Raw genomic sequence first — 12,500 nt, 5'->3', positions numbered from 1 at the left:
AACTCGGTTAGAAGTTGGCCAGATGTGTCTAGAACTCGGTTAGAAGTCGTCCAGATGTGTGTAGAACTCGGTTAGAAGTTGTCCAGATGTGTGTAGAACTCTGTTAGAAGTTGGCCAGATGTGTGTAGAACTCTGTTAGAAGTCGGCCAGATGTGTGTAGAACTCGGTTAGAAGTTGGCCAGATGTGTGTAGAACTCGGTTAGAAGTCGGCCAGATGTGTCTAGAACTCGGTTAGAAGTCGGCCAGATATGTCTAGAACTCTGTTAGAAGTCGGCCAGATGTGTGCCGAACTCGGTTAGAAGTTGGCCAGATGTGTGCCGAACTCGGTTAGAAGTTGGCCAGATGTGTCTAGAACTCTGTTAGAAGTCGGCCAGATGTGTGCCGAACTCGGTTAGAAGTTGGCCAGATGTGTGTAGAACTCGGTTAGAAGTCGTCCAGATGTGTGTAGAACTCTGTTGGAAGTCGGCCAGATGTGTGCCGAACTCGGTTAGAAGTTGGCCAGATGTGTGTAGAACTCGGTTAGAAGTCGTCCAGATGTGTGTAGAACTCTGTTGGAAGTCGGCCAGATGTATGTAGAACTCGGTTAGAAGTCGGCCAGATGTGTGTAGAAGTCGGTTAGAAGTCGTCCAGATGTGTGTAGAACTCTGTTAGAAGTTGGCCAGATGTGTGTAGAACTCGGTTAGAAGTCGGCCAGATGTGTGTAGAACTCGGTTAGAAGTCGGCCAGATGTGTCTAGAACTCGGTTAGAAGTTGGCCAGATGTGTCTAGAACTCGGTTAGAAGTTGGCCAGATGTGTCTAGAACTCGGTTAGAAGTCGGCCAGATGTGTGTAGAACTCGGTTAGAAGTCGGCCAGATGTGTGTAGAACTCGGTTAGAAGTCGGCCAGATGTGTCTAGAACGCGGTTAGAAGTCGTCCAGATGTGTGTAGAACGCGGTTAGGAGCTGACAGCAGTGCAGGTTGAAATGTTTGCGCTCATTCTAATACGTTATAATTCTCTACACCAGCAGCAGCGGTGAAGCGGTTTCGGCTAACGCTAAGCTAACGGCTGTGTTCGGGGTCAGAGGTCGGGGTCCGACGTGTTCGTTGGTTTGTTCTGTAATAATCGGGCCCGTGTGTCCTCTCTCGGGTTCTAAGGCAGTAAACAGCTGTGCGGTTGTCGACGGCCAGATGTTTGTGTTTTGTGCAATGTCTTATACGCTGTACTCTTCCCCCAAACAGTCAAAGAGGCTCGGAACCTGGTGCCGATGGACCCGAACGGCTTGTCGGACCCGTACGTCAAGCTCAAACTGATTCCCGACCCCAAGAGCGAAAGCAAGCAGAAAACCAAAACCATCAAGTGTTCGCTCAACCCCACCTGGAACGAGACGTTCGCATTGTACGCCAAATCTTCCCTTTTATTCTCATGGAAATCTCCACTAGCTGCTAATCCTCTGAAAAAAACCTTTGTTGTTGTTTTTATTTGCCTCGTGCGTGTGCTCCTGTAGCAATCTGCGTGAGACGGATAAGGACAGACGTCTGTCTGTGGAAATCTGGGACTGGGATCTGACCAGCAGGAATGACTTCATGGGTTCTCTCTCGTTTGGCATCTCCGAGCTCCAAAAGCAAGGGGTCAGTGGCTGGTAAGGTCTTTAAACAAACGCATTTCCAATCGCCCTCGTACATCCACACGTCTCCGCTCACGACTCGCCCGTAGAACCTCGAGGTTCCGCTGTTCCTAAGACACGGACTCTTTATCTTCTAGGTATAAGTTGTTGGGCCAAGAAGAAGGCGAATATTTTAACGTTCCGGTCCAACCAGACGGTGAAGACGGTAACGAGGAACTCCGGCAGAAGTTTGAGGTCAGCGATCCCATTTCAACACGTTACAATGCGTATACGCACCACCAGGGGGCGCCCTGGCGGTCCTGAATGCCGACGCGTCCTGAAGTGTTTTATTCTTGTTTTCTCTCGTTCCTCTCAGAGAGCCAGGATCGGTCCGGGCCAGAAGAACACCGACAGCTCGTCGTCCAACGACATCTCCAAATACGACTCCAACGGCAACCAGGATCGCGTCAAGCTGTCCGATTTTAACTTCATCATGGTCCTGGGAAAAGGCAGCTTCGGAAAGGTACCTAAGCGCTTTAACCCCTGCAGCTTTCCCTCTGACGCTGGAGACTCCTTCCATCAACGTTAAATAGAAAACTTCCCCGCATTGATGTTTATTTTCAATCCGTTACTATAGAAACGATAATGCATTAGCATGTGGGTGTTAATATATATATATATATATATTGTCGTTATGGGGGAAAAAAAAATTTATTCCGGATCGTTCCGCATTTCACCATAAAGGCATTTTGCGTCTCCAGGTGATGCTCGCCGAGCGCAAAGGAACGGACGAGCTTTACGCCGTGAAGATCCTAAAGAAGGACGTGGTGATCCAGGACGATGACGTGGAGTGCACCATGGTGGAGAAGAGAGTCCTGGCGCTTTCTGGAAAACCGCCTTTTCTAACACAGCTGCACTCGTGCTTTCAGACTATGGTACACACACACACACACACACACACACACACAGCTTGTGCAACTTCTGCTTTCTCTGCTTCTGCAGATAACAGATACTCCTGCATTCAAATTCACATTCAGTTCCTCATACGCTCCAGAGGTTCCTTCTCAGTCGGTTAGTGCCACGTTTAAAAATACAGTGTTTGTAGAAAACAACAACAACAACAACAACAACAACAACAACAGCGACAACAGAGCAGGAAGAACCGCTGATGGAAAAGTTTCCACGTCTAATTGAACTTCCTGTATTGTGTCGTCATTTTTCATTTCATTTCCTTTTTATCGATTTAATAACGTTTCAGATCACGAACTCTATCGAAATCGTAGAACTCGCTCGCTCGCTAAGCCGAGACACTAGCTAGCGGTTGCGGCTGAACGATAACACTAATTAGCAACAGCTTAAAATCATCGGTAACATCAACAGCGTGATAAAACTGTTATAAATCAGCGTGACTCTTTAGAGCCTGATGTGAGCGCGACGTGAAGGAAGTGTTACACCGTTCCGTTATACGCCGTTTTATTCCAAACCACATGAGCGCTGATGACCGCAGGAGATTTGATTCTCTCGTAGTCTTTTCTAATGCTAATGCTAACTCTAGTTCGGGGGCGGAGCTTTGTGTCTCCGTGGGCTGGAATTGATGATCATATCTCACATCCCTGTTTACTGTCTGTTCTGTGTCACTGATTTTCGTGTGTGTGTGTGTGTGTGTGTGTGTGTGTGTAGGACCGTCTGTACTTTGTGATGGAGTACATTAACGGTGGAGATCTGATGTACCAGATACAGCAAATGGGGAAGTTTAAGGAGCCGCATGCTGTGTAAGTACAGATACACACACACACACACACACACACACACACACACACACACACGGGAAAAAACAAGGGAATTGAATAGTCTGATTATCAGTATAGGAACTGTGTGTGTGTGTGTGTGTGTGTGTGTGTGTGTGCACGCGCGTGTGTGTGTGTGTGTGTGTGTGTGTGTGTGTGTGTGTCTAGGTTCTACGCTGCAGAGATTGCCATTGGTCTATTCTTTCTCCATTTAAAAGGCATCATTTACAGGTACGAACAGTTTCTAACGTTCCAGCAACGTTATTCTAACGCATTTCACAGCTCGATAATAACGAAAGAGGTTTCTAGAGCAGTATAAAAAAAATAACGAATAACGATGCATCATTCTTAATGTTTGGAGTCGCTCATACGTGTGTGTGTGTGTGTGTGTGTGTGTGTGTGTGTGTGTGTGTGTGTGTGTGTGTGTGTGTGTGTGTGTGTGTGTGTGTGTGTGTGTGTAGAGACTTGAAGTTGGATAACGTGATGCTGGATTCCGAGGGTCACATTAAAATCGCCGACTTCGGCATGTGCAAGGAGAACATGATCGATGGTGTGACTACGAAAACCTTCTGCGGAACTCCGGACTACATTGCACCCGAGGTGTGTGTGTGTGTGTGTGTGTTTGGAACAACAGCTCAGTAACACGTAAGATTTACAATAAACCCAATTAAAATCCCTGCGTTGTCGGCCGTCCGATCCGCATTCTCGTACAGACTTCTCCTTCAGCAAGTGTATTATTGTAAACGCCCGTAACCGCGGCGACAGGAAGTGTGACGCGGCTGTGGTAAACGGTTCCCTCTGTCTGTGCACTTTCAGATCATAGCCTATCAGCCGTACGGGAAGTCCGTGGACTGGTGGGCGTACGGAGTTCTGCTGTACGAGATGTTAGCAGGACAGGTGAGCGCTGAACGCCCTCAGCAAGCTACGCCCACGATGCCGATCAGCGCGCGTTCTAACGTAGCGTCTTTCTACCTCTTGCCCTTTTGTGTGTAGCCGCCGTTCGACGGCGAAGACGAAGACGAGCTTTTCCAGTCCATCATGGAGCACCACGTTTCCTATCCCAAATCCATGTCTAAAGAAGCCGTGGCTATATGCAAGGGCGTGAGTGTGCACACACACGTTATTATACACAGAATGTGCTAGCATGGTTCGTTAGTAACCATGCTAGCACAAACCATTTCAAACCATTCCTCTCACCAGACCAAACCGTCGCTGGCGGGATTTTTATCTGGGTATTATCAGCGGAGCGTCCGCCGCGATGCGAATGCGCCGTTGCTATAGAAACGATTACGCGTCCGAGCGAGCGCGTTCATATATAAATATATAAACCTGCGCTGCTGTCAGTTGCTCACAGTTGGCCGCGTGCGTTTCAGCTGATGACGAAGCATCCGGGGAAGCGTTTGGGTTGCGGCCCTGAGGGCGAGCGAGACATTAAGGAACACGCCTTCTTCCGGTACATGGACTGGGAGAAGCTGCAGAACAAAGAGGTTCAACCTCCGTTCAAACCCAAAGCAGTAAGTAAACGTGTGTGTGTGTGTGTGTGTGTGTGTGTGTGTGTGTGTGTGTGAGAAAGAATTTCACTTCCCTATCAAAAGGAGATGGAAAATGTGACTTCAGTTCCTCCAGCTGAATTCTCTCAGGATAAATGGATATGCTCCGCCCCCTGTGGGGGGGGGGGGGGGCGTGTTTTGCTTGACAGGTAAACAAGCATTTTAACACGCCGTCAGTCTGACTTCCTGTTTCAAAAGGAAACGCGTCAACGTGCGGAATCATCTCGGCACGTTCCACGAGGCCTCCACGTACCCATGAGCAGAGTTTGATTATATACACGTACATAACAGAAAATAATAATAATAATAATAAGTGTAACGTGTTATTAATCACGGCGGTGGGTGTGACCGTTCTGTCATATCTCTTAACCTTTTTTTCTTTCTGACGTTCACTTTGATGTCATCTTTCTTTCATCGGGCTGAAGGAGCTGCCACTCACTCACACACACACACACACACACACACACACACACATATATATATATAATCAACTTTATTAAAGGGATAGGGTAACATTAAGAAGACCCTGTCGATCATGTGACCTGCACGTCTGTAACGGTGTTTCTTTGATCTCGGCGGTTTAATTCGCTCCAGCGCCGGTACACACAGGTTCCGGTTCACTCCACTAACTCCTGATCAGACCCGCTTGAAGATCAGACCCGCTTGAAGATCAGACCTGCTTGAGTAAGGAATAAAACACACGGAATAAAGCTTCGGCACGTCGTGGTGTAACGGCGTCTCCGCCGAGTGTCTCGTTCTTCCTATATATCACGATCGATCGGATCGGCGCCCGATCGGGCCGATCGGATTCCACGGGTCGTGACCGTCACGACACGATCGTATACCCGATGAGCACGCACTGAGCACTTCATCTCACGAGAATCCGCTCCATGCTTGTGCTTCGAAACTGAGAGTCACCTCTTATTAAACATCCTCATTTGGTTTCAGTTGAAGAATGTTCTGCTTTTATATATATCGATATAGACGTATATTTATATATATAAAATAACACGAATGGGATTAAAGCATTTGAAGATAACTGGCTGTGATTTATTTACCGCTCTGATTTGTCCTGGAAATGACATCTCTGTGTTTTAATCCCGCTTTCGCATGTTTCACATTGTTCCTGCAGACTTATTGTTTTTTGCCATGTTTATGACACCTTTTTGTTGTTGTTGTTTTACTTTATTTCATCTTAACCGCCATCCTCCCATCGCACTCCTCTCTTCTCTCGTCTTCTCCACAGTGCGGTCGAGACGCAGAGAACTTTGACCGTTTTTTCACCCGCCATCCTCCGGTCCTGACCCCTCCCGACCAGGAAGTGATTCTTAACCTGGACCAGGACGAGTTCCAGGGTTTCTCGTACATTAACCCCGATTTCCCAGCTCAGGAGTCCAAGTAGCCAATAGCAGCGTGGCGCTTGCACCAATCAGATCGGAGAGCCTGAAACGACCGAGACCTAACGAGCCAATCAGTTTGACCAGTCTGTATTTACATTTACGCTTCCGTTTGTTTCATACGGTTCATGCTGGTTAATTATCTCACACACACACACGCACACACACACACACACACATTGCCCTTCTACGGTGTTATAAACTCGTAATGTTATGAGTTGACTACATGAGAAATATATATATATACATGTTTACTTTTTATTATTCGGTTAAAATAATGAGCGGTCTATTTGCATATCTTTTTGGCGGGGCGGGGTTTCGAATATAAATAGGATATATATTATAGATGATATAGATATAAAGTATACTTTTTTTTTTTAAACAATATTCGCCAAAATATTAAAAGCCACCAAGTTTCATTCTGTAGGTCAGTCTGTTCCTGGTACTTTTTGTTTGTTTGTTGTGGGGGTTTTTTTTGTTTGTTTGTTTGTTTATTTTGGGCCTTGTTTATCAAAGCGGATACGAAGGAGATTTGTTCGCCGGCGCGTTTCGACGATTCGCGAAAGTTCCGAAAAACGTCGTATCCTGCGAGAACTTGCACTAAGAACTAACGCTGCGGGGTACGCGCCGAGACTTTTCGTATTAACGATCGGGACAATCAAAAGTAATGGCGCCCTCTAGGAGGAGGAGGAGGAGTCGGCGCGCGTCCGTGGTAACCGGCAAGCCGCGACGGCCGATCTGCATTACCGGACGGTCCAGGCGGCGCCGCTCTTCCATTACGTTCCGCCGCGATTTCGCCCGTTTCCGAGTTTTGTGGGCGTGGCTAAATGTAAACGCGCCGTGAATTCAAGTCGACAAGCACTGACGATTTTGTAGATCGTTCATTTAAATCACGCAGGGATTTTTTTTTTTACTTCAGTTGGTGTATGAAACGTAATCTTTACGCACAACTTCGCTGAAATCTATTCAGGTTGATAAACGAGGCCCAGTGTGAGCACGCGTATACACACAAACGTTTCTTTATTTCCTCATATATATATATATATCTATAGATCGATCTCTCTCTGTGCCAAATCAAAAGTCAGGTCAGGATTAGACTTTGGTCCTGTGTGATTTAATGTAGTTCGTTTACATCAGTGATTCCCAAACGGGGACCGAGTGCTTTTTTTGTTTGTTTGTTTGTTTGTTTGTTTGTTTTTAAATGTTTTTTGCTTTCCCTCTCTCAGCACACGTGTATCAGGTGTACAGTGGTGGTGTTTTTTATTTCGGGGTGGTGACATCATGCATGAACTTGGATACACTCTTTACACCAGAAGTTTTCAAAAAGTGGTCCCAAAAGTGGTATCATTATTATTATTATTATTATTATTATTATTATTATTATGATGATGATGTTTGGGGGTAAAAATAGAGAGCGTATCTTTTGTGGTTAGTCCAGCAGTTCTGTGTCGTACATTATTCTAATTCTTCTTGTTAAACCAGAAGCCCTCAAAGTATTTGAACGAGAGAAATGCAATCCACTGTGAAGAGATGGTACATTTTACATTTTAATATATATATATATATACACACAAAATAGTCCATTTATGAATAAACTTTGTTGTTTGTTTTGTTTTGTTTCTCACACGATCTGAACAGCATCCTCGCGATACAACACATTGTTATTGTGCGGTGATGATGTGTTGCGCGGCGAGTTTCTCGTTGCTCTTCAGCGAGAACCTCATCCTGCGGAGTGACCAATAAAATAAAGGCATGGGCACCTTCAAATCCTTTCCCGTGTTCTGCACTGAATCCTCTTAATGTTGGTGTGACCGCATATTCAGCGTAAGGGTGTAAGCGTATAAGGGGGTTTTGTGTTTTATTAGAGCTTGGTCGAGGTCGTTAAAGTCATTTAACAAAACCTGCGACCGTTTATGAAAAAAGCAGAGTCAGCGAAAGACCAAACAATAAATCTTTCATCCAGATGCTCCTTCCAGCAGCACATGCCAACACACACACACACACGCTAATCAAGACCGTCTGCTGGAAGTTGTATATCTGAAAGCATGCCTGTGTAAGTGTGTGTGTGTGTGTGTGTGTGTGTGAGAGAAACACCCTCGTTCATTTCTGTGAGAACATCTGCCAGCTGTCGCGTAGGCTCACAGGGACCAGGCCGAGGGGCGAGCAGGAGAAGGGTGCTCCTCTGAGCCCCACTCAAGGTAGGAATCCGTCAAAGGAAATCTGTAAATGTTTGTAAACATCTGATGTTCCTGATGCTTTACAAGAACGTGACCGGGACAAATCCTTTGGCCTTCGTAGCGTCATCATTTCATCCAGTGACCCGGTCCGACCCGACGGAAGCACGCGCAAGAAAACAGGACGGGACCGAGTGTAGATACTTGTGGAACACCTTAAAAATGTCTACCATTTCTTACAACTAATAATAATAATAATATTAAATACAACTGCAGGCAGCAATTACGGGCCCAAGCACTTCCTGGAGCCACCCTTTCAACTAAAGAAAAGCTAAAGCTTTCTGAGCATATATGAGCAAAGATTTCATAACTCATATATTTATATATTTATACAATATCCACCATGTATTGAAAATCTCTGTGTTTGTGATGAGATATGTAAATAAGAAAACATTTATAACAAATTTTCTATGGCATCATACACAATGTGTACGTTGGTTTGTAATGGGTAAATGATACTTGATAAGAAGCTACATCTGGATCTGATTTAGATCTGATCTAGCTGCTGACATGAAGTGACGATGGAGGTCACATGACGTACTCGCATCAGTGGCCTCGAAACATGAACGACTGACTTTTGGCGTCAAAAAATGAACTTACTCCAGGGCGCTGTTGAACTCAGCAGCTCTGACAGGTCTCCCATCTTCATGGTGGATCTTCCAATAAGACAAAAATATCATCAACAGACGTGGTGTTGATATGGTGAGTTTTGTTGTTGTTATTTATCATCCGTGGAAGGAGTCTCCAGTGTGGAGTTTGGATGGACGTGTACTTGTTTTATCCACTACGCTATTCTAGAACGTACTGTACTGGATCTTTGGAGGGTGATTCTAATCATCGCCAAAGTCAGTGCTTCATAACAGGAAAATGATCATCTCCACCTTGTTCTGTTGTTTTTATAAGCACCATGTCCGCCCTGTAACTCAGTGACCGACACGACCCTTTCTCTTTCCCCGTTTCTCTCCGATTTCTAGAAGAATCGCCGCGACGCGGGCAACTTCGACAAGGAGTTCACCAAGATGGCAGTGGAGCTCACTCCAACCGATAAACTCTTCATCATGAATTTGGACCAGAACGAGTTCCAAGGCTTTTCCTACACCAACCCGGAGTTCGTCATTCAGGTGTAACCTCCGGTCCGTGATCGGCTCCTCCTCCGCCGTTTTCCCGTCCTCGCTGTCCTGACCGACCCGATCGTCTCAGACGCGCCGGACGAAGCGCGTCAACGACGATGTTCATAATCTCCATGAGAACGTTTTATCATCTCCATGAGAATATCCGACCAGCTCAAATTCCGGTCCAATCAAACGGCAAATTTTAGCAAATATATTACAAAAATATGACCTGTACCATTTCTAACGATTTACACCGTCATATTTCATCATCATAATAATAATAATAATAATAAACCACGTACAGCCTAAATTATAACAAATTACAGTCCTAGTAATAAATAACACATCAGCATCCATGTTTTTTTGTTTGTTTTGTTTTTGTTTGTTTTTTTTGCAATTCAAACATATTTTAAAAAACGATGACGATGATAACGGACTCATCCATACGCCGTTGTTTTATGTGGAACACGAGAAAACCCCGAGCAAGATGGCGATCTGAGTGGCGTAGACGACGTCTCAGTGCGCGAATTAAAAGTTAAGCTCATTCGTTGTTATAGTTGATAGTGCTACGATGGCTTGCATAAGTATTCACCCCCGGCCTCCCGTGCAATCCTTTCCGTGTTATAAAAGCATGATGTTTCTACAGTACGCGTGTGAATACTTACGCACAGCCACGGTCTAAGCGCGATTTAAAAACAAGTTGCTTTAAAAACAGGAAAGACGCATGATTATAATAACAGCCGTGATTGTTTTAGAAGACGACTCCGGCCTCGTGCGCGTGCGTCTCCAGACTCGATCGTCACGTCGTGCGTTCGCTCCGGTCCGCGGGTTTTTATGATGGTGATGATTTAGCGACGCTACATGCAAATCAAAATACTATTTACTCATGAAGTTTTTGTGTCGGTATGAAGCATCTTGTGGACTTTGTAGACTCGTTGTGGGGGGGGACAAGCAGAAACCAGTCCACCATGTGCATGCGTGGTAGCGCTTCCGTGTCGATATGTATTGTGGTCGGATTATAGCAGAGATCCTTATCGCTGTTGATAGATCTTTCATTTTGTATGTAGAAATAAACGTAGCGTACAATAGAGATCCTAGTCTTCCATAAGAGCAAGCGTTGTGTGGTCACGTGACCAGTGCTGGCGATGTATTATAATACGGATACGTGGACGTCCGTGGCATTTAACGTTCGCTAACAGCTGTTAATCGACAGGAGAGTCTATTTTAAAAATATATCCGATAAGAGTCGTTATTTTCCGTCGTCATCCGTGCGCACGCACTTTAAACTCGCATGTATTTGATGCAGGAGTTGTTGTGTATTTTTTTCGTTGTTGTCGGTTGTGAAAGATAAAATTAAGGGCTTCCGGTACTAACCTTCCCCAGAATTACGGATTTAACTATGCAAGTCGACGAAACAGCAATGAACGAGGATTACAAGTGAACTGACGTAGGGCCGAGGGTTTATCGATCCAACGATGGATATTCGCAACGATGCATGCTGCGTGTGTGCGCGTGTGTGTGTGTGTGCGTGTGTGTGTGTGTGTAGGACGAAATAAAGTTGAAATTTCCAAACGCTGTGTGTATTTGTTGGTCTTTGTGCAGAGGAGGCAGATCGGACAGTGTTTATATCTCCATTACGTATTCATTATCTGCTCATGAGCTCGGGTTTAGTGCCTTCATGAAGTGTTCTTGATTCTGTCGTTTTAAAGTTCTGGGCCGGGATAGCCCAGCAGATCTGGTCCAGCTGAATCCATTTTCCGGACCCGGAAAGCATGTGCAGGACCCGACGTTCATTAGGCATCTAAATCTACATGCAGATAATGGACTAGGCTTCACACAGGGTTCACTCACGCTATCGATCCGTGACGAAGGGGCGGTCGTTCTAGTGGCCGTGACCAGAGGACACGCTCATCATTGTGCACTGCAGCAAGAATGCCCTGGTGAACTATTCCGCTTCGTTTTAGATGATCTCAGAACTTCACGGTTAACCGACGAAGCAAAAACAAGTGCGGAGTTCCCGAGCGAAGGACGACGGTGTGATTCTCGTTCAGGTGCCACCTCGGATCGTCGTCTACGAACGTGAGATGGAAGAACGATGAGGCCGTGCAACCGTGGAGCGCAGATGCTCGTCACTACAGCCGGAGCGTTTGCTGCGTTCAGCCTCATGACCATCGCAGTGGGAACGGATTATTGGCTTTACTCGCCCGGAGTGTGTCGCACCGAGAGCACGGGCGACAACGACACCGCCCAAAAGAACGAAGAGGTTCTCACGCACTCGGGGCTCTGGCGCCAGTGCTGCATGGAAGGTAAAGACGAAACACTCGCTACATTCCGCTACATCAAACGTCTTTCGTCCACAGAAATCGGTTCTCGAGAAATCTGAATTCCTTTCTGCTTCATTTTCTTCTGCACAAGGGTTTCATTAAAGTGTGTGTTTCATTTTATTGCAATTAAATAATGCAGTTATTCATCGTCTGGTGATCTGAGGATCTGAGGATCTGAGGTTCTGATGATATGAGGATCTGATGATCTGATGATCTGAGGATCTGAGGTTCTGATGATCTGAGGATCTGATGATCTGAGGATCTGAGGATCTGATGATCTGATGATCTGAGGATCTGAGGTTCTGATGATCTGAGGATCTGATGATCTGATGATCTGAGGATCTGATGATCTGAGGATCTGATGATCTGATGATCTGAGGATCTGATGATCTGAGGATCTGATGATCTGATGATGTGAGGTTCTGATGATCTGATGATCTGAGGTTCTGAGGATCTGAGGATCTGATGATGTGAGGATCTGATGATCTGAGGATCTGATGATCTGATGATGT

At 45.7% G+C, this 12,500-nt stretch overlaps 2 protein-coding genes across 3 annotated transcripts in view; both read left to right on the top strand.

The window, feature by feature from the left end:
- prkcba (protein kinase C, beta a) overlaps positions 1-11,229 on the top strand; it is a 28,561-nt gene extending 17,332 nt beyond the window's left edge. Inside the window, exons 6-17 of one of the 2 annotated variants that reach the window (XM_053676404.1) lie at positions 1,220-1,376; positions 1,486-1,620; positions 1,743-1,839; positions 1,961-2,107; positions 2,346-2,519; positions 3,265-3,356; positions 3,540-3,602; positions 3,833-3,971; positions 4,188-4,268; positions 4,365-4,472; positions 4,745-4,885; positions 9,527-11,229. In XM_053676404.1, coding sequence (XP_053532379.1) covers positions 1,220-1,376; positions 1,486-1,620; positions 1,743-1,839; positions 1,961-2,107; positions 2,346-2,519; positions 3,265-3,356; positions 3,540-3,602; positions 3,833-3,971; positions 4,188-4,268; positions 4,365-4,472; positions 4,745-4,885; positions 9,527-9,679 — 1,487 coding nt within the window. In that variant the 3' untranslated portion in view covers positions 9,680-11,229. Of the gene's footprint in view, positions 1-1,219; positions 1,377-1,485; positions 1,621-1,742; positions 1,840-1,960; positions 2,108-2,345; positions 2,520-3,264; positions 3,357-3,539; positions 3,603-3,832; positions 3,972-4,187; positions 4,269-4,364; positions 4,473-4,744; positions 4,886-6,167; positions 8,091-9,526 lie in introns of those variants that run through there. The other variant, XM_053676403.1, reaches the window with a different exon arrangement.
- Positions 11,230-11,699: 470 nt separating this feature from the next.
- The window catches only part of cacng3a (calcium channel, voltage-dependent, gamma subunit 3a), a 3,726-nt gene continuing 2,925 nt past the window's right edge, over positions 11,700-12,500 (top strand). The window contains exon 1 of the mRNA XM_017457200.3: positions 11,700-11,970. Coding sequence (XP_017312689.1) covers positions 11,760-11,970 — 211 coding nt within the window. The 5' untranslated portion in view covers positions 11,700-11,759. The remainder of the gene's footprint in view (positions 11,971-12,500) is intronic.

Source organism: Ictalurus punctatus, chromosome 26 (genome assembly GCF_001660625.3).
Source record: "Ictalurus punctatus breed USDA103 chromosome 26, Coco_2.0, whole genome shotgun sequence".
Classification (NCBI taxonomy): Eukaryota; Metazoa; Chordata; class Actinopteri; order Siluriformes; family Ictaluridae; genus Ictalurus; species Ictalurus punctatus.
The sequence above is the reverse complement of the archived record's forward strand: the minus strand, read 5'-3'. Positions and strand labels throughout refer to the sequence as shown.